The 27,650-nt window shown below is 46.8% G+C and overlaps 2 protein-coding genes across 2 annotated transcripts in view; one reads left to right on the top strand and one right to left on the bottom strand.

Moving 5' to 3' along the window:
- LOC144178677 (uncharacterized) overlaps positions 1–2,323 on the bottom strand; it is a 183,634-nt gene extending 181,311 nt beyond the window's left edge. The window contains exon 1 of the mRNA XM_077706683.1: positions 2,205–2,323. The gene's annotated coding sequence lies outside the window, so the exon portion shown is untranslated. The remainder of the gene's footprint in view (positions 1–2,204) is intronic.
- LOC144178678 (RYamide neuropeptides-like) overlaps positions 1–23,417 on the top strand; it is a 123,314-nt gene extending 99,897 nt beyond the window's left edge. The window contains exon 4 of the mRNA XM_077706686.1: positions 22,375–23,417. Within this exon, the coding sequence (XP_077562812.1) occupies positions 22,375–22,414 (40 nt within the window). The 3' untranslated portion in view covers positions 22,415–23,417. The remainder of the gene's footprint in view (positions 1–22,374) is intronic.
- Positions 23,418–27,650: the final 4,233 nt, after the last annotated feature.

The following is a 27,650-nucleotide window of genomic DNA, read 5'->3' as shown; positions in this document are numbered from 1 at the left end:
GCCAAAGGAGGCATAGGGGTGTGGTAGGGCTCTTTTCTTTTCAACTACGGTTAATGAGGTAAACATTTAAAAAAAAAACATTTTTATATTAAAAAAAAATGTTTACCTCATTAACCGTAGTTGAAAAGAAAAGAGCCCTACCACACCCCTATGCCTCCTTTGGCGTTGTAGACTGCTGACCTATCTTTCTGTATTTCCTCAACGAGATCCTCATTTCCTTACTACATTATTCTGCGAAAGCGTAGCGAGGGTCTCGGTTCTGGCAGCCTTGATGCCTAGGTAGCATAAGAGGGTTTCCCGCCAGTTAGCCGCTCATGACAGGCTGTAGACCTTCGAGTCACGCCCCGGGGGTGGAAAAGAAGGTCCCCTTCTCCCCGTGTAGTCAGAGTGGCGCTGGCTACCACCCTCAAGCGTCAGATACACTTCTAGTAAATATAAATAGCCCAGAAAGTGAAGGAGAACACAGTCGCCCAGATAGCCGAATTGGTAAGGCATTCGACATGTAATCGAAAGGCGTGGGTTCGGTCCCCACTCTGGGCGCGTGTTTTTCTTTCTTTCTTTCTTCTGTATATTAAAAAAAAATGTTTACCTCATTAACCGTAGTTGAAAAGAAAAGAGCCCTACCACACCCCTATGCCTCCTTTGGCGTTGTAGACTGCTGACCTATCTTTCTGTATTTCCTCAACGAGATCCTCATTTCCTTACTACATTATTCTGCGAAAGCGTAGCGAGGGTCTCGGTTCTGGCAGCCTTGATGCCTAGGTAGCATAAGAGGGTTTCCCGCCAGTTAGCCGCTCATGACAGGCTGTAGACCTTCGAGTCACGCCCCGGGGGTGGAAAAGAAGGTCCCCTTCTCCCCGTGTAGTCAGAGTGGCGCTGGCTACCACCCTCAAGCGTCAGATACACTTCTAGTAAATATAAATAGCCCAGAAAGTGAAGGAGAACACAGTCGCCCAGATAGCCGAATTGGTAAGGCATTCGACATGTAATCGAAAGGCGTGGGTTCGGTCCCCACTCTGGGCGCGTGTTTTTCTTTCTTTCTTTCTTCTGTATATTAAAAAAAAATGTTTACCTCATTAACCGTAGTTGAAAAGAAAAGAGCCCTACCACACCCCTATGCCTCCTTTGGCGTTGTAGACTGCTGACCTATCTTTCTGTATTTCCTCAACGAGATCCTCATTTCCTTACTACATTATTCTGCGAAAGCGTAGCGAGGGTCTCGGTTCTGGCAGCCTTGATGCCTAGGTAGCATAAGAGGGTTTCCCGCCAGTTAGCCGCTCATGACAGGCTGTAGACCTTCGAGTCACGCCCCGGGGGTGGAAAAGAAGGTCCCCTTCTCCCCGTGTAGTCAGAGTGGCGCTGGCTACCACCCTCAAGCGTCAGATACACTTCTAGTAAATATAAATAGCCCAGAAAGTGAAGGAGAACACAGTCGCCCAGATAGCCGAATTGGTAAGGCATTCGACATGTAATCGAAAGGCGTGGGTTCGGTCCCCACTCTGGGCGCGTGTTTTTCTTTCTTTCTTTCTTCTGTATATTAAAAAAAAATGTTTACCTCATTAACCGTAGTTGAAAAGAAAAGAGCCCTACCACACCCCTATGCCTCCTTTGGCGTTGTAGACTGCTGACCTATCTTTCTGTATATATATATATATATATATAAGAATTCTGGTGTAGTATTTCTGTTCTGCAGAGATGCATTATGGGTGTTACGGCTACGGCCGTCCGGAAATGCCATTGGCTCATTTCACGTAGCGGCCGCTCGGAACACAAAAGACGCTCACCCGCCGCGGTGGCTCAGTGGCTAAGGCGTTGCGCTGCTGAGCACGAGGTCGCGGGTTCGATTCCCGGCCGCGGCGGCCGCTTTTCTGATGGAGGCGAAAAGCAAAAACGCCCGTGTGTTCGAGATTTCGGCGCACGTTAAAGATCCCCAGGTGGTCAAAATTAATCCGGAGCCCTCCACTACGGCGCGCCTCATCGCCTGCGTTGCGTCGGCGCGTTAAACCCTACAATCAATCAATCAATCAAAAGACGCTCCGCGTCTCCAGCGGTGGTCGAGAGGCGGCGCTAGTTGGCCGGTAGTTTTGGCTGTGTGCAGTTCACTTGCGCAGTCTTATTTTTGTGCTTCGGCAACAGCGTGTTTCGGCAGCAAAAGACAGTGAAACGACAGAGACAGCGGAGGACAGCCGAAGCTGAGTATTAACCTGCACGGTTTTTTCTCGTTGTGTCGGGTTTACAGCCGAGATGACGAACACGTGTAGAAAGCTGGTACCGCTGGTAGCTGTCCGCGGCAAGTAGATGCAGAGCAGTTTCAGCGGATGGCGGGAGGCAGATGAAGGGGCGGGTACCATCGTAATAAACTGAAATACGAACAGCGGAGCGCGGAGGGCGTGGCTTTCAGTACATGCCGCGCACCCCGGCGAAGGCTGCGTATGCGCTTGTTACGAGAGTTTGTGTCCAACGTTAATATGGGAACACCGTCGTTCGGCATGTGAGCGTTTTGGTCCGCGTTCGGCGCCCGCTCACACAAACTTTATCTAACTTTGTTGCTGCGGTGAGTGAAAATGGCACACGCAGCTATATTCCTTTGTTTTTTATTTCGTGCTGAGCGCCCAACGGACGATGGAAATACCATGGTCTTCCCATATCAAGGTTGGACACGAACTCTCGCAACTTATTCGTACTGCGCATACATGGCTCGTCGCCAAAATGCGCGGCATGTACTGAAAGCCACGCACTCCGTTGTTCGTATTTTCATTTATCACGATAGTACGTGTCGTTTATGCTTAGTGGTGTCGCGACTAGAGCGAGTAGAAGCGGTAACTCTCGTGGTTAGCTAAGCGGGCCGCAGAACTGGAGGCAGCGCAAAGTAACGAACGCGACGAACGGAAAGCCGTTGAGGGAAGTTAGAAGCAGCTGAGAGGAAGCTAGAAAGGGCCGTAATTTCCCCCAAAAATGTCGAAGACCTTAGCCCACGCAGCGGAGCGGAGGAATGCACCGAGGTGACACACGGGGCGGAAGATACGAAAGGCAACAGCTACTCCCACTTGCTGCAAGATAGGCCAGCAAATCCAGTCGATAAGTAGGGTACCAGTAAAGAGCAGCACGTGGCAGATAGCCGGGGAATCATTGCGGGAGATTCTAACATGATGAGGAGCAGCGCTGCCATAGTGGAAAGGGTAGAGGGGGATGAGCGTGTGAAGGTGGGGTGTTTCCCCGGTCAAACGATACATGCGGTGATGGCACAAGCAAAGGGGAAGCTGGCCTTGTCCAGTAAAGCTAGAAACCTTGTTGTGATTGCCGCGGGGCTTAACGATGTTCTAAAGGGAGAGGAGGGAACAAAATTCCCCGCATTTCCCCGAGGGGAAGAATGTGAAAGTGCGAATGCACGAGTTGAATTTGCGCGGTTCGGTAATGTTCGCGAAAGAGAGATCACACACACACACACACACAACTACAAAGAAAGAAAGAAGCATTTATTCACAGACACCTATTTGTGTTGTCGTTGTACTTGATTGCTAGAGCGGATCTCAGCTTTGAAATTTCGTGTCAGTACTCCTTTAAGCAGGTGCATTAGCCCTTCTCACGCCCGATTCTTGGCCAATCCCCCACGTGGGTATGTGCCATGTCAGCGGCCAGGCAGCGCGCGCCCATCTCCCCCCGTTGCCATAGGAAGGCGAGGAGATTCCTGGCCAATCCCCCACGTGGGTATGTGCCATGTCAGCGGCCAGGCTGCGCGCGCCCATCTCCACGTGCGCGGACATCGCCGGTAGACGCAGGTTCAGGGTCGCTTAAGAAGTGCATTGCACTTAAAACTTGGCCAGGAGATAGCGAAGGGGGTAAACGACCTTCGGGCGGCGGCCCCAAATGTGCTCATTGCAGTCTGCACCGTGCCGGAGGTGACAAAGCAGGGCGTGCACACCGAACGGGCAGTACTCACTGCTAAAGCGAGATTGTGAGGCGCGGCAGGGAACTTGAGCTTGAAGTGATAGACGTGAACAGGGTAGTGGGCAGCATTGGACGTAGGCAAGCTTTTCAGTGGGATGGGATTCACTTCAGCCCCAGGCTAGGAAATAAGGTGGGGTGGCGCTTAGGTGGGAGAGCAGTAGGTTCTTGAGAGGCCCCGCGCAGCTAAGGCAAACTAGGAGACAAAGGAGAAGCGAGGGACGTATGCACGCTCAACGCTGGGAGGCAGCCAGGCCTAGAGCTCACCGAAGAATCTATGGACATAGCTGAGAACATAGACAGAGCGGATTTAAGTGGAAACAATAAAGCGAACAATTTTGTAAGGGACAAAAATAAACCCCGTAAGCGGAAAGCGATAGGGAAAAACAAATGCAATATATATTTCTAGCTACATAAATATGCAGGGAGGCAGGAAGCCTGATAAGTGGGTAGAAATTCAAAATCAACTTGAACGGGAAGGAATAAACGCGTACGCTTTAGCCGAGACTCACCTCTGAGACATAGACAATCATGTGTCATAGACAATCATATTTGGGAAGGATGTTACAGGACCACAGGAATGAAGAGAGGGGGAGGCGTTGGCATGCTTATTAAACAAGACACCGACTGGCAAAGAGTGCATGGAAGCTGTAAAGACCATCTATGGGTCAGAGACACCATAGGAGGGGAAAATACATTGTTAGGAGATGTGTATCTGTGGACTGGAAGCAAAGCTAGGGAGGAAAATGAGGAAATGGCAAATTGTTTGAGAAGAAATATGATGGAGTTCAAGGATTCGGGTGAAATAATCTCAGTTAGAGATAAGAATGCCCACATAGAAGATTTCGATGGATACACAGATCACAACGGTTCCCTATAACGGTTCTCTTTTTTTTATATATATAGTATCTCAGGAAAGCCGGCTTGTAATAGTAAACACAGAAAACAAGTGTGACGGACAAATAACGTGGGTAAGCGGTATCAGACAGTCCAGCATTCACTACAGTCTAGTCTCCGAAACAGTATTCGAAAGGTTGCGGGAAACGAGGATAGATGAAAACGGAACAGACAGCGTAGGAAGCGACCACAAGCGGCTTAGGAAACGACCACAAGTGAAGGACACATGACCACGTATTTGTACAAGTTTGAAATTGTTTATTTACATGTTCCGTCGTCGCTTCAGTTCAGTTCAGTTCAGTTCAGTTTATTCATGTAATACGGTTACAAAAATATTCAAGACAGTGTTTGGACCCATGGCCAATTGGCTTGTCGTGGGTCCAATACTAAATACGCTATCTTTACAGCGGCAAAAACGAACACAATGGTTAGTAAAAAGCAGGGAAATGAACATATCAAACGTTTAACCCATCACAACAAAATATTTGACACATCGTATATCATAACATACATAATCAACATACCCGTAACATATCAATAAAAAGACAATTGATCATTATTTATACACACTTATTAGATGCAGTTTTAAAGCCAGAGAGAAGTTAGTTTTATTCCTGACGTTATTAGGCATACTGTTCCAAATATGGGCGCCATTGAATTGAATTAATCTTTGTCCGTAGGTGTTACGGCAAACAGGCAAATTAAATTGGTTATTAGTTGCAGCTCTGGTGTTTACGTTAGGGGATAAAAATATACTCAACGGCAACGGATCGCTATGTTGCACTATATTATGAATTGTTAGAGTAATTTTTTGCTTGTATACAAGGGTAAAGGGTAATATTCGTGTTAGCTGGAAAAGAGGTCTGCTAGGTTCTATTGAATTTGAAAACGTCATAATTCTTAAGGCGCGCTTTTGTATCAGAATAACCGGTTCCAGATATGTGATATATGTGCCGCCCCAGGATTCCAGGCAATAACTCAAGTGGCTATGGACAAAAGCGAAGTACGATATCCGTAGTATGGCCAAATCAAAACATTCGCGAGCTTTTAGTAAGATATGACACCCATAAGCCAGCTTTGAACAGACATGTTGGATTTGCGACTTCCAGTGCATATCCGATTCGAAGATGATGCCCAAATACTTGTAGGAAGATACATGCTGAAGTTGTTTGTTGTTTAAGGAAATAGATAACAAATTTGAACCTAATTGTTTTCGCCTAGAGTGAAAGATCGTGTATTTAGTTTTATCAAGATTAAGGGAGAGAAAGTTGTTGTTGAACCACGCTAGTACACTTCTGAGATCGTGGTTTATTTTAGGCTGAATTTATTCGATCGTCGCGCCTGTGAAAATAAGAGCCGTATCATCAGCGTACATTCATGCCTGTGAATGTTCCGAAATTGATGGAAAGTCGTTTATGTACAAGGAGAATAGAATGGGCCCCAATACTGAGCCCTGAGGTACCCCGGTTAATACTGTCTGCGGATCAGATATGAAGTTCCTAATTGTCACGCATTGTCTGCGATCAGATAAATAACTGGTTAACAATTCATGTATCCTACCCCTAAAACCATGATTGTAAAGTTTACTCAATAATTTGGCATGATTAACTGTGTTGAAGGCCTTTTTTATGTCTAAATATACTACTACGGCTATATTATTGTTGTGAAGAGCAGTGTTGAGAATTTGGCTTAGAACGAGTACTGCTGTGGATGTAGATCTTTTTGGTGTAAAGCCATGCTGACTGGGACCTATAATGTTGTACTTTGATATATATTTCCTAATATGACTGCTGATAATTTTCTCGAATATGGTATTTATAACACTTAACACCGAAATGGGTCTATAACTGCTAGGTTTTAGTTAGTCGCCTTCCTTGAAAATAGGAACTAATTTAGCGGTTTTAAGTTGATGAGGGTAGATTCCGGTTTCTAGCGAGTGGTTAAATATATGCCGAAGATGCGGAGCGAGAATATCGATATTATCTTTGAATAACTTGACTGAAAATCTGTCTATCCCAGGGGCTTTTCTTGCATGAAGCATTTTAACTACGGCTATGATTTCATGCAGTTCAATATCATTTATTACATAACTGTTTGAAATAGGTTGCAGTGGTGGCTTTGAATTATTTATAGGATGTATTTGTTTGGCTAGCTCTGGGCCCACGTTGGTAAAATAGTCATTAAAAGAGTTTACTGTATTCTGGTCGACTAAATCAGGCTGTATTTGTGGCTTTGATTTTAGGCCAACGGCATCATTGACAATATCCCAAATTTTTCTCCGATCCCCATCCGCTTGTTCGATGAGAGATGAATGCTTTCTTTTTCTCATCATAGAGACCGAAGCTTCGCACTGGGCTATAGAAGTAATTATCGTCATATACATCAATATCGTCATGTTCCTCATGCCAAGCATTACATGCGTGGTAGTGCTTGACGACAGCTCTGGATATCTTTTTTTTTTCTTAAGCAACTGCGCGGGCTGGGGACTCGGCGGTCGCCGGGAGGCACGCGCTCACGAGCTCTCTGCATTTTTTTTTTCCGCATTTTTTTTCTGCAACGACGAACTCACCGCTTGTACAACAGCTCCGCTGTTAAAAACGTGAGAGGGTAAGGTCGCAGTCTTGGCCTGACACTTGCTGCGAGGACGAATGCATGACAGCCAGCAAGGAGGAGAAGCATTTCTTTTACCCAGAAACCGGTGATAATTCTACTTTGAATGCCTTTTCTGCGGCCGCGGCATGGCAGCAGAGCAAGCCTCGCATGGCAGACAGCGGCACGCCCCAAAGCGTACGGCCCGCAAGAAAGCCAGGGATCATGTTATAGAAACGGCCGGTGCGTTGAGTTCGGAGGAGACGATGAGTGGTCCATCCGTCCTCAGAGCGGCGCAGGGAAAAGTAAAGGTACCCATACAGCGCGAAAGAAGGCCGTAAGCGAAAACCTCTGAATTGCGCCACCGCTACTCCCTAAAACAACGCGATAATGAAAAGCAAGGCGGGAAGGGGTGTGAGGAGGAGGGAAGCGATGCAATAATGTTACAAATGACACTATTTACTTAGGAGAAGTTTCTTTTTCATGAGATACGGCGCACGTTTCGCTTAGCGTCTCCATAACGAGGACGAAACGGTAGTTTATGGGGCGGGAAGGCGAGGCCGGAAGCGGCGAAACACGGCACCGCGCCACCGCGGCCGACAGTTAACTGGGCTGTTCTCAACCTCAGAGTGCACGTCAGGAAATGTCACCAAATTTATAAGAAAACCAATGCTCCTCCTCCTTTCTGGCCATCATGCGTTAATTCGCGCAGCAAGTGTCGGGCCAAGTCTGCATGGTCGGATACGCCACCCCCCCCCCCCCTTCCCCGTCGTTATATGGGTTGGCTGTATTTTTTTTGTCGTCTTCCACATCCCCAACACCCAAGCTAAAGCCCATTCAAAACTATGTGCCCGTTTCCCATCCCCCTTGCCCTATTTTCTCCTTTTTCTCCCCCCCCCCCCTTTTTTTGCCTCCTTGGCTTCTTCGTCTCTTTCGTTTTCTTCTTTCCTTAATTGTTGTTACCCTCCCCCCTCAGAACCTTGCGTTGCAACTGCCGTATGGTGGCCGGATTTGTTACTTTTCTCTCCAGTTCATTTCCCCCGAGAGTGCTCCTTGACGAAAGTGAGGAGGAAAAGAACCCCATCATGCAAAGCGTATAGAATACTTTTGGGTCCATTGTAAGAGGATCCCTGACGATGCTGGGATGAGGCTTGGACAAGTTGGTTCATGATTTTGAAGGAGAGGAACAGCGCAAAATTGGATACACACGAGAAGGAAACGGTAACTCGGCGATGACTTATACAATAGTTCGGGCACATATATATTTCGGTCATCGGGGCTTACATACCTCCACGCGCGGACCTTGACTTCACGTACCTGAGCTCTGTGGTGCACGCTTGTTCCGGTCCACACATCATCGTCGGTGATTTTAATGCCCACCACCCCCTGTGGGGCAGTGCGGCTACTAACAAGAAAGGAAATGACCTTGCAGACTTCATTCACGACGAAAGCTTTGTGGTTATTAACGACGGTTCCCCTACCTTTCTTCGTGGGCTCTCGTACAGTAGTTGCTTGGACCTTGCAATCGTATCAAAGACTCTGTCAACATCTGCAACTTGGTGTTGTGATGTTGAGTCACATGGGAGTGATCACATTCCGACCTACGTACAACTGCGCTGGTTCCACACGTCTGACGTCCCTAGGATCCGTTGTACTGATTGGCGAAAGTTTACGTTGATGGTTGAGGAGTCATGCGCAACTATTACGTCGGAGTCCGATGTAGAAAGCGCCATACTGTCTGCTATGGAGTGCACCACGAAGTACGTTAGCACTCCCAAACATCGAACACCCATAGATGCCGTGTACGAAGAACTCCGTGCCATAAGACGCCGCGCAGAGAGGAGGTATAGAAGAACCCAGGCTGCAGCAGATCTAACAGAATGTCGCCGCGTGCAACGGAAAATACGACGCCATTTAGAAAAGCTTGGAAGAGAGCAGTGGAGGCGATTTTGCTCTTCATTAGATCCGCGCAAGCCCCTTTCAAGAATTTGGCAAGTGGTGCGAAGTCTCCAGTACCACCCGAAGCAACTGTACCCTTTTCGTGCTTTGGCTCTAAGCACAGGAAAAAGCGAAGTAGAGGTAGCTGAAGCATATTGCAAAATGCTTGTTGATGGATCCCACGCCCTGCTTCCCCGTACACAAAGGCGTACACCGCAGACCACAGACGACCGCCTCAACGTTCCATTCTCGATGCAAGAGCTAGATGCCGCTCTTTCAGCCTCCTGCCGTTCATCTGCTCCAGGACCTGATGGTGTACGGTACTGCGTACTGCGAAACCTTGGCAGCGAAGGTCGGAAAGCTCTTTTATCATGGTTCAATGCAACGTGGATCTCCAGCTCTGTCCCCAACCACTGGAAATGCAGTCGTGTGGTTGCTCTACTGAAGCCAGGAAAATCCCCCTTGGAGCTGTCCTCATACAGACCCATCGCATTGGCAAGCTGCATCGGAAAGGTTATGGAGAGAATGGTGCTGGCCCGACTCGAATGGTTTCTTGAGAAAAACAACATTTACCCGGATGTCATGACAGGATTCCGAAGAGGACGATCCTCTATAGACAGTGTCATCGATCTGGTGTCTTCAGTGGAGCAAGAAAGAAACCGTCGCCGAATCGCGGGCGCATTGTTTTTCGACATCAAAGGCGCCTATGACAACGTGCTCCACAGTGCGATTATGGATGCTCTAGAGATTGTGGGAGTAGGCGGCCGACTCTATGAGTGGATTTCCAGTTACCTTACTGGCCGGACAATCTTCATGTCCACGTCTGCCGGTGACACAGGACTCCACCAGGTTAATCGTGGTGTTCCACAAGGAGGAGTACTGAGCCCCACCCTCTTTAATATTGCCCTAATCGGTCTCGTGGACGAAATGCCTGAAGTCGTCAGAGTCACTATGTACGCTGACGATATCTGCATCTGGACTTCTGGTGTAACTCGACCGCAGCTGCGAGCCCGTTTACAGCGAGCCGCAACAACGACGTCTCGGTACTTGTGCCGTCAAGGCCTGAGTTTAGCGCCAGAAAAATGCGCCGTTCTTGCATTCACCAGAAAGTCGATGCTCCGGTATCCTATCATTATTGAGGGGACACTTATACCTTACGTCACGCACCACAGATTTTTGGGAGTGACTGTAGACCGCGGTCTGTCGTGGACGAAACACATAGCCTCGTTGAAGACTAAACTTGCAAGCCTAGTACATGTTCTTCGCTTCGTGGCGGGGATGAGATGGGGTCCATCTGAGAGCGCTCTTCTCCAGTTGTACCGGAGCCTGTTTTTGGGGCATCTTCGTTACAGCCTGCCAGCCATTTCAAACCTGCGAACTTCTTCCCGGCGCACATTGGAGGGTTTGCAAGCACAAGCCCTCAGAATATGCTTGGGGCTACCACGATGTACCTCTACTGTGGGCACAATTGCCGAGGCACGTGTTTTTCCAATGGATGCACTTCTTTTGGGCGAACCCCTTCGAGTCTACCTTAGATGCTTCACAAGGCATGAACACCATCCATTATTGGCTCTTCCTACTACGTGTTCGAGAAGTAGTTTTGCGGCAGCCATTTTGCAACACCAACATAAGATCCCATCAGGTTTCGCCCCAATGGTGGTTTCCCAGAATCCTCTGTGGGTACTATCAAAACCATCAATTTACCTTTCCATCCCGGGAATTGGGAAGAAGTCCTCTTTGCCATCAATAGCCCTCAAACAATTGACTCTAGCGTTCTTGACAGACAAGTACGCCGGAACTGTACATGTATATACTGATGGCTCTGTGACTGCATCCCGGTCCACAGCGGCTGTGGTAATTCCAAGCTTATGCGTTACCCGAGGATTCACACTAGACCACAAGACAACTTCTACTGCCACTGAGTTGGTTGCCATACGGGAGGCGATTCGTTTAGTCTCCCGTGAATCACCTCAAGCTTGGACCCTGTTTTGTGATTCCAAGCCAGCACTCCAGGTCCTCAACGGAGTTATGAGGCAAGGACCCTATTATGCCCTTGCTGCGGAAGTACTCGAATTATGTCATTGACACTGCAACAAGGACATGTCCTCACCATTCAGTGGGTACCAGGCCATTGCGGGCTAGCTGGTAACGACTGGGCTGACCAGGGGGCAAAGAAGGTTTCTGCAAATGCAGAAGTTGTACGTCTGCCCTTCGCAAGGACGGACACGACCGCCCTTCTGTTTACCATTCTCCGCCACGCCTCGGCGAATCACTGGTCCCACCCTGACAATCGTCATAGAAGATTACACCGCCTGGATCCCGACTGCAAGTTTCGGTTACCTCCTGGTATTCAGCGAAACTACGCCACGCTGTTTCACCGACTACGGCTTGGCGTAGCTTTTACCCGTCGCTACAAGCACCTCATTGGCTTTACGAGTGACCCCGACTGTGAGACATGCCATGTACCAGAGACTATTTCGCATGTTCTCTGCCACTGTCCACGCTATGCGCAACCTCGAGAACAATTAGTGAGAACATTGGCCCGTTTGGACTGTCGTGTGGTGTCGGAGGAAGTGCTGCTGGGACCTTGGCCAGACGCGAAGCGTTCCTACAGTGCATTTAAAGCTGTGCTGACATTTCTGCGCAGCAGCGGCCTCTCAGAGATATTGTAGTTGAGGCCCGTCCGGCTGAACTTTAACACATACACCGTATCGGTATAGGCATCTTCTATACATAGCCCTTCATTTATTTCTCCGCCATCTTCATCTTTCTCGTCCTCTATCCACACTCTTTCCTCCACTTTCCCTTCCCACACACAGAATAGCTGGCCAGATATACTACCGTCAGGCCGACCTTTCTGTGTTTATTTCATTTCAATAAAATTCCTCTCTCTCTCATATATACCTTCGCAGCCAAAAAATACAGGGGAAGACAAAACTAACGTGATTGTGTCCCTTATCATTGACACTCGTCGCTCAGCACAAATCGATTTTCGCCACAAACACGTGCTGCGCTAACTTGGGGTCAAAAAATATATCTATTTTTGGGAAAGGGTCAGGGAGAGCATGCTAACGCAGTTTTCATTTATGGAGGCGGAGGAGTAGAAAACTTTATTTAACAGTGAGATCGAGCTGCTAAGTGGGCGGGGTCCTCAGTCCACAACTCCGTCTGGTGCGGCCTCCCGTCTTCGCCCTTTCAACGAGCCAAAGCTGCTTACGTCCGAGCTGGCAAGTCCACTCTCCCACTGCTCGTACGAGTGCTTTATGCGAGCTTAGGCACAGCTTTGCGGACTTTGTTGCGCATGGTCTGGTGAAAACGAACGTGCTTTTGATCTATTTTGTGCAATATATCTGATCCGCACAGCTTAATTTAGATTTACTAAGACATTGACTTACATTTACTAAGAGAGCGGACCTTTTTGACCCGTTGGTGCCGAGTGCTGTGAGCTGACCGTCTGTGAAAGCGCCGTCGATAACTCACGTCAGGAGTATCGTCTGCTCCTCGCGTAATAATGCCTTCAGAAGTTCCTTTGATAAAAAACACATTACCGTACAGGAGTATCGTGTGCTCCTCGCGTAACAATGCCTTCAGAAGTTCATTTGATAAAAACACATTACCGTATTTTAGCGCGTATAACCAGCACCAAAAATGCGAAAATTTCAGTGGCAAAGTAGGGGTGGGAATAATGCGCGGGGCGTTTTCTTTAGTGCCGTTTCACGGCAATGCGCGCTTTGCCGTGAAGCTCCTACGCAGTAACACTGACTAAGCCTTCCAAGGCAGCGATTGCGAAAACATACAAGGAAAAGGGAGAAAAAACAAGGACTAGCGCACTCAAACAATTGAATTTTATTAGTGAATTGTGACTTTCGCCTTGCAGTCAGTGTATTCTACTCGCTAAATATACGCTTTTTCTCTCTACATAGAATGTGATGTGTTGTTTGAGCAGTAGCTTTGGTGCAGTTTGGTGCAGCCTTTTGAGCATCAAATGTGCGGGCAATACGCGATTTTTTTTTTTATTTTCCGACGGGCTGAAAGTAGGGGTGCGTATTATATGCAGGGGCAGGTTATACGCGCGAAAATACGGTACATAAATGCACTTTGCCTTCTGATTTTCCATCAATGAACGCTTTTCTGAAGTGTCAAGTATTGTTTCCAAATTATAATATCGTATGCTCGCGTTAGAAATATCGCCCAGAGTTACTGGATATATACAGTTGCAAAACTCCCCATAGGCCCCATGCATCAAAAGCCGGTCTTCGGTTTCCCCCCTGCGCCGGAGCAAGCACGGGGCAAGTTGACTAGCCTGTCGTCTGTCGGCAGGACGTTGAAGCAGTTGAAGTAGTAACCAAGTGCTTGCGGCTGGTGCCGTAAGTGATAAAAAGAAAAGCCGCAAAAGCACAAGCAAATTTCACGTAATTAGTGTATTTTAATTTAAAAACCAATGTTTTTTTTACAAAAAATTTCCAATAATAATAGTCTAGCGAAGTTCAGTTTTTTATCTCCGAGGTGCCGCGCGCGTCGACTTGCCCCTCAGCTTCCAAGGAGCGGGGGAGCTAGCGCCGCCCGGATTCTGAAGCGGAGTTTCGCAACTGTGTGTATTGAGTAACTCTGATATCGCCTGCTCGCACCAGAAGCATCGTCTGCCCGCGTAACAATACGCTGGTAAGTCTGCTGGAGTAACAATACGCGAGCAGACGACACTTCTGACGATCTCGCAGACGATCAGCATACGGCACCGGCAGGTCAAACAAGACCGCTCTCCTGGTCTGAGGTATCAGTAAATGTCCATTAAGCGTTGCGCATAAGAAGATATTTTGCACATAATGGATCAAGAAACATCCCGTTTTCACCACACCATGCGCAACAAAGTCCGCAAAGCTGTGCATAATTTCGCACTGAACACTCCTGAACAACCTTCTGACAGCTGGATCAATTTGATTGGCGACAAGATTAAATTGGTTGGCACTTGGATTAAATTCGCTGGCACCTGGATTAAATTAGATGGCGTCTGGATTAAATTAGATAACACATGGATTAAACTGGCTGGAGCCTGGATTAAATTGGATGGCGATTGGATTAAATTGAGCGGGAAAACTTGTACTCACCGACCCCCCTCGGGGGCTCAGTGGCTAAGACGTGCTGCTGAGCCGAAAAACACGGATGCGATACCAACCGCTGTGGCTGTTTCTCAGATGGAGGTGAAAAAAGAAAACGCCCGTGTGTAGGTTTCGGCGCACGCTAAATATCCCCATGCGGTCAAAATTAATCCAGGGCCCTCCACTACGGCATGCCTCATAGCCCAGTTGTAACTTCGGGGCGTAAAAACCCCGTAATCTGAATCCGATATTGCTCGCCGCAGGTTGCATTTTCTATCTTGGAAATTTCGCGTAAAATTTTGCAACAACGCATGCCTACTTTGAGAGCCAGAATTCTTTTCTATTGTGTCCACAACACAAATTCCAAATTGCCAATAAAAACCCCCATCAAAAGTTAAGTTAATTAAGCTGTAAATTTTGGTTACGTACGTGATGCGTTAAAGTAATGTGACGTTTAGCTCCCGCTGTATGCGGCGAACGTTAAAGACCGGGCGCTGGTGTACTGTGTGCGGATGCCGTCAGGTGTTCCCGCGGCTGTGAGTTCTTGATCACCAAAGAGAGCAATAAAGGCACACAGCACCTTTATGTGGCGCAGGAAAGAAGAAAAATAACATCCTGATACGTTTCTCGTATTTCGTAAACTTCAACCGGCGCATTCAAGGTGCGTTTTCACGTGCAGTCTAGCAAAACGAGCACAAAAGTTGTTCGATGATCAAGTTCATAAAAACTGCAAACGCCTTTGTTTCGCTGTAATGAATCGTCATGAAGCCTTTCAACCTTTCCACAGATAATTTTCAAATTTAAACCGCTTACTTTTTCATTGGAAGCACCGCCGACCAAGAATCAGACATTTTAGCGCGTGCACCTTGCCGCCACTTGGTTGCAACTGCGACTATGGTTGCCCCCAGTCGTATACCCACCCAGAGGGTTCCCGAAAATATTTTTGCAGACATATCACATCCAAGGAACTGATTTTGACCAGGAAAAGCAACGCGGTTCGTTGGTAGGGACGAATCTGAGCTTAAGACGCTCGCCTTGATTTTAACGCGATAGCGCTATTAGGCTCATTTTTCAATTTTGACGTCACCTGCCAGCTAGTCGTCCGCTATCAGCCGTGCTCAACAAGCGTCCGCGGAAGTACGTCATCGGTGCTAACGGAAAGCTACAACAGTATTCTTTCCTCCATGGCTACAACTAAGGCAGCCAGATACGAGAGCTTGCCGTGAGTACAGAGCTTGCCGTGAGTCTGGGGTGAACAATTAAAACATCGCATATTCCAGTTATATCGATCCATGGCAGGCTGCCCTGTCCAGCTTGTTACCTCAAGATCACTGTGAGCTAATTCTGGGGCCCTGGACTTCCGGTTATACACTTCGGGGCTACCATCTCTTTACCCATCATTTTCCAACCTTTCACTAAACCGTACTGAGAAAATGTCTTCCTCTCTCTCTCCCTCTCTGTCAAAAAAAAAAACCAAAACATTCAATCAACCACGATGCTTCAGAATAAACACTTTTAAACACTGGCACCCTCGCCTTCTCGCTCAAACTGGCCAATAACCGGTAGCGGCAACTTTTCCCGCCCACATTTTAAGCCACGCAAGCGTAGCTGGCCTACGCCTCTCCTGCGTCGCGGTGAATAAAAACAGTTGCGCCTAGCGTAGCTCTCGTCACTGAACTTCAGTGCTTTAAAAGCATAAATGTGAAATGCATCAACTCCGTTTCAAAACGCTCCCTCGACGCTGAAGTAACGGTATCGGGTCGTACATCTTAAGATATAAACGTAAATTTCCCCTGCAACTTTTTCACCATGAGTAGCCTGCCACATGATTTCCGATACGATCAAACCATGATCTCAACCAAGCCGCGCAACCCACGTGCTAGTCAGTTGCATGGCGTGATTGCGTGCATGGTAGGTGCTATCGAGATCGCCTGAATCAAGTGGCTCGCTTCAAAGCCCGTCTCTCTTTTATGCTTCATCACTCAGCCCTTATCTGTGTCAACTGTGAAGTAGCAATTTTTTACCGCTCCCATCCTTCTATGAGCCGTTATCGGGCCGACACAAGGTCGGAGTTCCGCAGCAGTAGTCAGCCCACGACTCTTTCGCGCCTTTTTCCAGTAATCGGTCAGCAGCTGCGTGATATCAGATGCCCGGTTCTCACCGATTACGGCAAGGTCAACGCGGCGGTTGACGCACGTGAGCAATAAAGACCTGTTGAGATGACTCCAGAACTGGGCCTGCGTAGCTTGTATACATATTAGCGAGTTTTAGCTGACCGTTTTTCACGGTCCGCTCCGCTCCAATAGCAAGCGGGAGCGACATTGCGCGTGTGTGGCACGCTTGGCGGCGAACGACATTAGAGTTTTAGCTGACCGTTTTCGACGGTCCGCTCCGGTGCCGCTCCCGCTTGCTATCCGAGCGGAGCGGACCGTGAAAAACGATCTGCTAAAACCTTATTGTTTCACGGTTCGCTCAATTCAACTGGCGTTTCCATTACTATTAGTAAGAGCACTGTTGAGCTACGCAGGGAGGGTTTGATGTGTGTCGTTCCACGCGCGTCAAATTCGGAAGTGCGTCCCCGGAACGCCATGAGGAGTGGTATCAGAATATTATTCCTTGTGCTGAGTAAACGCTACCGCTAGTAAGGAAGAAAAACAGCGTCATTAAACCGCCCCCAAGCCATTTTCCACGCTAACGGGAAGTGTGCGCGCGTGTGTTCATTCGATACTGTCTCAGTATCGGTGTCACGTGTACCTAATTGATCTTTTATTGTCGCTCCCGCTTGCTATCCGAGCGGAGCGGACCGTGAAAAACGATCTGCTAAAACCTTATTGTTTCACGGTTCGCTCAATTCAACTGGCGTTTCCATTACTATTAGTAAGAGCACTGTTGAGCTACGCAGAGAGGGTTTGATGTGTGTAGTTCCACGCGCGTCAAATTCGGAAGTGCGTCCCCGGAACGCCATGAGGAGTGGTATCAGAATATTATTCCTTGTGCTGAGTAAACGCTACCGCTAGTAAGGAAGAAAAACAGCGTCATTATACCGCCCCCGAGCCATTTTTCACGCGAACGGGAAGTGTGCGCGCGTGTGTTCATTCGATACTGTCTCAACAGATTCAGTGTCACGTGTACCTAATTGATCTTTTATTGTATTGCCGTCTAGGTTGCTCCCTCTCTCTCAGCGCTGTGGGACAGCAATGGGGGGTTGAACGCTTTTCGCGGGTAATTCTTAGTGTCTGTTTGCTTCTTTTTAAGTGCAGAGCGCTTTAGGGGGCTCGCTCGCTGGACCCAAGTAGAGCCACAGGGCGTTCCGTCGTAGCGGCTGTCGTCGCGGCGTAACACTTCGAAAGCCAGGTGGTTTATGTACTCATAATGCTCGAAACACGTGAACCGCAGGCGCTTGTCATACATCTCCCCGTTGTTTAGCGCAAAGATAACTGCAGGTACATTTGAGGAAAAACGTACGTAATTAACCGGCAGCGCCCGCGTTCATTTAGTTAGGAACGCTCGTTGGGTTGGTTTTTACGATAGGAAGAGAGAAAAAGTGGCAGTGCAATTCCGGCACGTGCGGGAGGGAAAGCAAGCACAAAAAGAACAGAACTCCCGCTGGCGCAGTTTCAGGCACGGGGCGCGCGAGCACTGAGAAGGCGGGAAATTTGATTTGCATTGGGTGCACTGAGCGCATAACGGCGCTACAGCCCATTATGGCGAATCACTGCTCTGCACTTCCGACAGCTTTCACATTGAATGGAGCGGCTTTAATTTTTTTTCCATCGGTGAACAGTGTCACATCCACTGAAATAGGTAAACGCCCGCAGCTATGACTTGTCGACCTAAACTAGTGCTTTTCGACGTATTAATTCTGTCTCCCATGCCGCGGAATAGCGTTATCACCATTTCTCTCCTTTTGACAGCGTGAGGAGAAAGCAAGCGGTTCTATTTAATTCCAGCTCGGGATAGCATGTGCTGTTAGGTATTAAATCGAACCAATCCGTGTTCCAGAAAATTAACCATTCCGAACAAAACAGTCCCGGTACTCAATTTTGGAACTTTATTTCTCTTTTTTTTTTTTTGTTGCAGCATTGATGGTTGGCGTTGGTTGGATCAACGGTCGCCTATTACAGTGGCGTGAATAGACGGACTTACAAATATCGATTTTAACATTGTGTGTTGTGGCACCGATTCTAACCGAATAACGCTATTAAGGTACTCCAAAATATATATATAGAGATGGCATGACTAAGTATGTAAAGCAAAAAGTATACTCCTTCATTGGAGATGGTGTGTCAATCAGACTACAAACTATTGCTTGCATGTCGGTATTCGCATGGCTGCACGTGTCACAGCTTTTCAGTTCTGCTTGTGAAGTTGACAAATGAGGCTTTTTATTTCGAAATGAGCCAGATCCAGAAACCGAAACTAATTCGGATAAAACTGCAGTGACAAGAAAAAATCGGCAACAAATTTCCCCTAAAAAAAGGGTGGCAAGAAAATAGTTGAGATAACGCCCTGGAAAAGTGTACGCAGATCGTAGTTCGTACCGAAAATGAGCCAGACCGCGCTGTTTCACGGATCAAAATGAGCGAAATACATTTCCCCAATGGGAGTTTGTATTTGGCTTGACTGTTCAGAGTTTTTCGCTGGTGTTTTCGGAAGTTTTTTTTTTTTTTTTTTTGCTTGCTTTGCGGAGCTGGCTTGTTTGAATTAAGACTGCAACTAGGAGATCGGCGAAAGACCTGTCTCCAGATGTCAACGATGAAGCGAACGGAAGAAGTGAACGAAATGAAACTGAGATATGGGAAACAATGATTTATTTTGTGTCACCCGTCCCTACGAAATAACTCTGGTTACATTTTTTTTTACTGCCGTATTTACCATTTTAGTGCTTAACTAAATTGCCGCCGTTTACAAGCCCTGGAAAAACTCCCCCTCTCCCTCTTTCGGAGAGTACGAACCACCTCATTAAGGTGAAGAAGAAGATATGAGCAGCCCTCCTGTGAAGCGTTTTGGAAATTCGTATCAAAGCAACCAAGAGCTCGTTTACTTCGTGAGTGTATTCAGGCGTGCCCAAAAAAAATTATCCTAGGGAAGAATTCGAAAAGAGCTGCTAATGGTGCCAAAAGGACTCACCTGCTCTCCATGAATATTTATACTATTCTTGAAGCCTGTTGCATATTTTTAATGTCTTTTCCACCAAAACTCAACCGCGCCATGCTTGAAAGTCAATTTAAATCAAGTTTTTATAAGAATGCTGCATCAACTTGAGTGTTTCAGCTCAATATGAGCCAAATCCAAACTTGTCACCCAAATATTGCTCAAATTCACTGCATAATTTTTATTTTCTTGAGGCCGTAAACTTCCCCTAGCTGGCATGTAAAATATATCATATAATCGCTTTGACGGCGTACCATTTACGTCCGGTAACAAACTTCCGCTTGTTTCTCCAATTCGCGCTAGGTGGATCTGGCTCATTGCGAAAAAAACTCCTCAAATGTCACTCCACTGTGTGTCATTGCCACTTAACAGAATCTGTCACTATTAGTAACGCACATTTGCTGTGGGAGACGCTGTCTAGTCTTCTGTTCTGGCCTGTAGGCGCTCCTGTAAGGGTCTCCTGCTCTCGAAGTGGATTTGCAAGTTAGTGCTGTCGTGCAGCGGTGTTGATGAAATCACATAGGTGGAAAAATGTACGTTCAGTTCTTGTGCCGCAGAATGACTTAAGTGCGTCACACTCTCGAGGCGTTCGCTTTCCAATGGCTTTATCTAAAAGCCCCACGGCTGCAAGTCAGGTGAATTTATGTGGGCATCGCTTGCCGCAGCGCAGCCGGCTGCCATTACGATTTATATTAACACGTTCAAACACGGAAAAGCTCTTAGCAACGACGCGAGAAACCGCACAGAAAGCGGAGGTACGCACAAGCAATCGAACATGGCGCGTTCACGGTGGAGACATGTGACCTGCCATTAGAAGCGCGCCAGTTGGCGCCCAGGTGTTTTGTATGGAAGGTGACGTTGAGAGGCAGATAAAACTGGTCCTACATCAAAGCTGCGCCGAACAAAACGTGCGTATTTGCCGGTGACCAAAGGACACGGCCGGTAATGAAGGCTGAGAGTGCAGAATAGGTGTGACTTCGTTAGCAGCTCACAGGCTACAACAGTGACCAAACAATACGCGTAAAATTTTTATACCGAAAAGGAAGGGCCTTGTGTTAAAACGAGTTCGTAGCAGTATACTCAACATGTGCAGCCTCCCAAATTTATAATAATATAGCGGGAGCGACGACCCATCGGCATGTCTGCGCCTTATCATGGGGTTCACAGGCAAAATAGGCGAGGGTACGCGCACGCGCACTATGTTGTGAGAGCGTCGTCTACTCCGCTTTTCTTCTCAAGGCAACACAACCCCCCCCCCCCCCCCGGTTTTTCTTATCTTACAAAGCCATTTCACTACCTTTAAAGGTAGCTAAGCAGCGTGGGGCGCAAAGTCATTCATATGCAGTGGCAGGGGGTATACCACTCTGAAGAAAACAGCGTAGCAGACGGCACTCATACAGCAGATAGCCCTATGCGCGTGCGCGTACTCTCGACCACGGTGTTAGAAGTATTCTCTCGACTATTTCACTGCTCAACACCGTGATAAGGCGCTGACATGCCGGTCGGTCGTCGCTCCCGCTATATTATTGAAAATTTGGGAGGCTGTACAAGACACACTTTCAGTGTTGGAAGCACGACTTGCGTGAGAGTATACGCCCTGTATATTTATGTATGCGACTACCAAATCGCTCCCACAGTACGCCCAGTAGTATGAAGCATGAAGCTATAATGTTATAGCTTCATACTACTAGGCGTACTGTGGGAGTTCCTCCGTTTTTTTTTTTTCTTCAAATAGTACACGTTTAGCAGTGCGTAGATTGTTTGTTTTCGTTCCAAAATTCACATAAAAATTTCAGTTTTGCTTCTGAATTCTCCGTAACACTATCTATAAGTAATCGTTTGCCTTTGGTACAAAAAATTATAAAATGTCTGCACATTCAGTGGAAGTTGCTCTCACTGTTTCGTGTCTCAGGACCTTGTGAAGACCTGGCCGACAAGGCTTTTTTCTTGCGCTGTAGGCGCGTCAGGAACAAAATGATGCAACATATTTTTAATGATCATTGACGTACATGCACAGGTGGACATCTGGGGAGAATTTCAGCAAAATCGAAGTGTTTTTTTTTTTTTTAATAAGCCTCTGAACTTGAAGTGTTTTTGTTTTTTCTTCATACTTGTGCGCCAGTTACTTTATAACCGTTGCTTGAACAGACACGATATTTACGGTCCGTAGCAGTACTTGCCAAGAGCAGCCCTCACTAATATTTCGACGCTCTAGCTCCAGTACTTACGATAATACTGGCCCGCAAAGTACAGAACAAAGGGCGCTCTGAGCAAGGTTTGGAAATTTATTACAAAAAGCGTATGTTTTTCTAGCCAACAATATTTTGGGGGCGAAATGTACACCAGGCGTAGATTAAGCATACGAATTACCATTCCCGCATGATGAGTATATTTTTTGGTAGACGTCGCTAAATTTGACCGCGACGCAGGGGCAGGTAGCGGTCGAGGTCCACGCGGGTGCGTTGCAAATTTTTTTTTCAGTCGGCCGAAATTCTTTCTGCCGCAAATATTTGTGAATCCGCACTTTAAATACATCCGAAAATGAGGTAAAAAATTTTCAAGTGAATTGAAGAGGTCGACCAGCCATGCTTTGTTCGATCTTATCCTAAATGACCCTACAACTAAGTTGCCAAGTAAATGTGGAAGTTGCCATTTTTGCTTCATTCCGCTTATTTTCGATAAATCGTGTTGCTTTTCAGAACCTTATTTAGGCCTCAATACAGTGTCAATGTTTTTTTGTTGTTGTCCTGTGCAGGAAACCTGCTGAGGATTACAAGGACACGTCATTCGAATGAAGCTGACCGCCAGCCGACCCCTGCAGTGGCGGCGACAACCGACTTCACTACGATCTTGCTCACCACGTAGAGGGCGCTCAGATCGATGATAAAAAAAGAGACATGTTGCTTTCGAACATTCGCTTACTTCTCGAAACCGAACGGCCCGGCAGATTGCTGTTATGCCGAAGACAATTCCGCTGATCCCAGGATCGTTATCACGATTTCCCAATAATTCAACTGAGGAAGAACAGTCATTTCAGCAGCACTGAATGAAAAAACAACAGCAATGAAACAGACGCAAAATTTGTAAACAAAGTGCGCGTAGCTTGCGCGAAAAATGAATGTTACATACGCCTGCTTCATTTCGTGCTCGGCGGACTCAACGCGCCCGCAGAAACAACCGCCTCCAAGTTTGACAAAAGAACGCTTTTTCGGAGCCCCGGAAAATTTAAAAGAGCACGCAACCACGTTTGCGGTTTCTTTTGAACTATGCGCATCGATAGAGGCACCAACTGCATCGAAGTTAGGGACAGATACGAGATGGCAGCTGATAAGCACGCATGTGCAAATTAGAGTTACATCCGTGACATATCCATGTTTTAGTGCGGAAGCCTACACTTCACTAGGAAAGCAGAATTTGTTGCAAAGTTTCGTTTGCAGAGAGTCGCTGGACTTATGCTTAAGAGTGGCGCATGGAGGCAGGAGCTTGAATCGAATACTGTGTCTTGAAATAGCCGCACTTGCTCCTTCCCCCATTTCTTTTATTCCATTCAAGTTAAGCTCAAGATATTTTTTCATAGGGGCCAACAGTCGTCAATGGCCGAACGTCTGTTTGGTTGGTTAGTTAGTCGGTTGCGCTGATTGACATTGTAAACCCTTCGAAGTTAACCTCTGTACTTTAAAAGCTACCGCTAGCACAAAGAAGCAGATATACAGGTGTCAGTCCTGGAACTCCTGACCCCTAACGATAAAAAGTGAAGCGTCCGAAACGGTGCAAGGGGGGGGGGGGAAGGGGGGGGGGGGGAAGGGGGGGGGGGGAGAGAGAGTTTCAAGTGTAGAATTTATTTAGCGAACTCAAGGCAAACTTTGTTGACCATTCTTATCCGAACTTACGCCATCTTTTTGCTGTCCCTTTCGTAGAAACAACGCATGTTCAATGGAGGCTAACAGAGGTGCTCTTCACAAGAGAGCTACTCAACATGTGATAAGAGCTGCTTGCTTCGACACAAAAACAAAACCGGCCAAACGTTGAACTTGAAGGCGGTTACTCTTGGCGGAATAACGATAACGAAATAAAACGGCATGTATAGTGCTCGTGTGCGACAGCCGTTGTCCCCAACCCCTCCGTATACATGGCACCGAGTCGCAAGACAATCCCCGAGGAACGTACTCTCCGAGAAAACGACGATGTCATCGCATCCTCAAGCTGTGTCAAAAAAAAAGTATTTGGACACTGTCGCTATTCTGTATTAAATAAAAATGTCACGTATGCCGGCTTGCTGAATATTCACTTAATGGTCAGTGATTGGAAAGTGGAAAGATACAGTAGAACCAAATAAAAAGGACGATTTGTAGGTACTCTTCAAGTACTGGTGCTGAGGGGTGAACAGCGAAGGTTACGATCGCACGAAAATGCATGCCACCATGCGAGTCCACAAAAAAGCGCAAATAAAACTGACCGAACGACGCCTGTTCCAGATGAGAGCGACATATAGCGCCACCTGGGTGAGGTCAACGTTAGCGCTAAATCCCCCCAAACAAATCAAAAAACACGCAAGGATAATTAATCTCTCGTCGAGGTATTGTATGCTGTCTCACTTCCTCTTCTGATGCAGTCAATGGAGTTGCGCAGTGGGTAGGGTGACTATAGGACGTGTGTACGACCCGACAGACATGGCGGAAGCCACTCACGAAAAAACATAGTATGGTTCAGTAAGGATGATTTGCCTGCCAGTATTTCAAAACCCAGACAAATCCAGGCGCCAGAAGCAAAGGCTGATCTAAGGGATTAATATTAACGACCTCGTCATGCACAAACGCCAAACAACGGCTGCCAGAGAAGTAACACCGATAAAAATGACAGAGACCTGCACACAAAAAATGGCTCCAATCACTTGAATTCACACACATGGCTCTACAAAAAGTGAAACCAGTGATTCTGCCAGCCTACCTGGAATTCGCGGGGCGGTGTCCCGAACGCAGCAGCGTCGGCCACGGCCGGGCTAGAGCGGCGGACGCCGTCGCTGTAGCCCAGTCATGGGTCGGCAGAAAGAAAACGGAGAGGAGCGTCTTTCGAAGGGTGAGACAGCAAACCTAGCCATCCTGATGTGCTAGCTCGGGGATACACCAGCGCGCAACACAAGCGCAGACACCGAAACAATTCGGCATGTGAGCTTAGTGATCACCATTTATACCGATTTAAACTAGTTAGTTTAGCAAGTTTGAGAAATGCGAGAAAGCTGAGGAAACTCTTATAACCGCCAATTACCAGAACCAGTTGCTCCTTTCGCCTTTTGCAATACATCTTAAAACACAACGGAATTGGTATTCACCAATTTAGAAAGCGGAGTCCCATTCTTGGCAAGCGGTGCGCAAAAGGTAGCGTTTCTCTATCGGCCAGGTGTCTGTACGTGGTCTCTACATTTTGTGTTCCGTCCTGCGAACCAATCCTTAGCGTATCTTTGCCGTGCGACCACTTAATTCCGTCGAGTCCGGGTTACCCAGGAGGTGCTGTCGAATGCTGTCGAAGTTAATCGAGCCGCGCGAAGGAAGCGCGCAATGGACGCGAAGCGGCGCCAAAACAGGCCCAAAACAACCATCGCTAGAGCAGACGACAAAGCCGAAGGTACCGTCGCGCCCGCCGCCGCGCAGAGAACGCCGGGTAATAGCGCGCGTTCGCTGCGCCATCTATACTGTGCTCCGTGAGTGAAAACCGCCCTCCCCCTCTTCAGCCGCGTTAGGAGTTTCTTGTCCCACATGCCGCGAAGGAACCGTTGGCTGGTAGAGGTAGAAGTCTTTGCTTTAAAAGGCCTATTATGGTTGCACAACTTTACGGAGAATCGTAACTTCCAAAGTACTTCTATTATGCATACCTACGGGCTAGATTTTTTTTTGTATTGAGTAGGTCTATAAATATGTCTATTAAGCACCCTTAACTGCGGGAAAATGTGGTGGAAGTAAAAGAACGCGTCTGTTTAGGTACTTAGAACAGTACTGTTTACGTACTGTTTAGGTACTGAGGACTGCTAGGTACAATTTATCCAGAAAAAACAGCTACCGAGTCATAGTTGATTTAAGTATATACATATGTGCAACACGAAGGCCAAAAATCCACCGCCTTGCAAATTGATTCATATTTAACGCAGAATGCAAACGTCAGAGTTAGGTGCCGCGTGAAAATGCAAAGTAGCTGAGGAGTAATATTTTTCGAATTGCATTAATACATTTCGAATTGCAAGTGTGGTCTTAAAAACTGTGGTTAGCGCCTAGGAGGTTGGGGGGACCACAAAACCACCACACTTATTACAGCATTGAGCAACTTAACGACCGAATTCTACCAAAAAGGTGGCATACAAAAACACGTGCTTACCCTCCGCAAGCAGGCTTTTTTTTTTAACTCAGTGCTTTTTAAACATATTTTTTCGGCGAAAACTTTTTTTTTACTTTAAACCCTTAACAGCTTTGCATGCACTATACTTCCACTATGTCTTGCGCAGCAGTTCCGTTAACTCTAAGTTCCGCAGTTTGCAACTCTACTCTAAGTTCACTCTATGTTAACTCTAAGTTAACCTTAAGTTCCGCTAACTCTAGGCATGCGTGTTTGGGCGTGAAAGCAAAAAAAATCACGTTACATGCGGCGACTGAGAGCCAAGCATACGTTAAGAAATTCGTAGAAATAATGCGACTCATCACACAGCTGTCTTCATAAAGCCTTCAATACATCGCATTAAGGTTTGCAGTCCTCAAACCCAGCACGCACTACGTGCTGGGTTTAAACATCTTAAACCCGCAACAAAGCCAAACAAGTCCGCACCCGATATGAACAAAAAATATCGCGCATAATTACAGCAACGTGCTGCGGTTGTCTATGGACGGCTACATATGTGCATGCATGCATGCATACATACATACATACATACATACATACATACATACATACATACATACATACATACATACATACATACATACATACATACATACATACATACATACATACATACATACATACATACATACATACATACATACATACATACATACATACATACATACATACATACATACATACATACATACATACATACATACGTACGTACGTACGTACGTACAAATACATGCATACGTATATGTGCGTGCAGGAAGTAAATTTGGTCGAAAAATAGGGCTGGCACGTCAAAATAATTTCTTCTTTAAACCGTCCTGAATTACTGATATTGTTTCGCCCCCTCAACATGTAGATACATGACTTTTTTCTTCGGCAAGTATTAATTTTAAAGCTTCTCTCAATTTGCAGATGTAGGGAGAAAGAAAAAATCTTAAATCCCGCCGCAACATTTTACTGACGGGCATTGAAAGGCTGTCGGGGTTGTAACCACTTGTTTTGAGCCGGCTTGGCTCGTGTTTTAAGCTTTACTCCACAGAATAAAAATAACTCTTCTTCATCGATTTGGTTAAGCAAGACACTGGAATCCCTCGCTTAGGTAACTTAGAATGACAGGAGTCATATTGAAGCGGGGTTTTTTTTTTTTTTCGTTTCTTGCCTCAGCACGTGTGGTCACCTTCCACCTTAATATTAAAATCAAGAAGCTGCATGCAGCCGTTTTGAGCTAACTCGTAAGTAAATTCCAAGCCTTCACATGCGTTGCGAAGTGTGTTAAGAATACATTTGTTGCAGTCCCGTAATTCTCGCTTTATCTTGAAACAAACTAGAATATAATCAACATACCGGAAGCCAGCAAGCCTGATGTTCATTTCGGCCAGGCATCTGTAAATGTTTCTATCTCCTACTACTAAAAAAAAGGTTGGGGATAATGGCAGTGATGCATGGCTCAATAATCTGTATGGCTGTCACAGATACAAAATCATACCTCATCAATACCCAGTCAAAAATAGCGTGCACATTCCGGGTACTGATGACCGGTTTATGTTGTCGCTGAAAATTCCCATGCACACACGCCCAGAATTGGAAGAACTCTGCTCAAGTGATTTCGTGTACACACAATCTCTGCAACACGGATTGAAGGCGGGCCAG

This window comes from Haemaphysalis longicornis, unplaced genomic scaffold, assembly GCF_048455015.1.
Source record: "Haemaphysalis longicornis isolate Haplotype H1 unplaced genomic scaffold, Haemaphysalis longicornis Haplotype H1 scaffold_4, whole genome shotgun sequence".
Lineage (NCBI taxonomy): Eukaryota > Metazoa > Arthropoda > Arachnida > Ixodida > Ixodidae > Haemaphysalis > Haemaphysalis longicornis.
The sequence above is the reverse complement of the archived record's forward strand: the minus strand, read 5'-3'. Positions and strand labels throughout refer to the sequence as shown.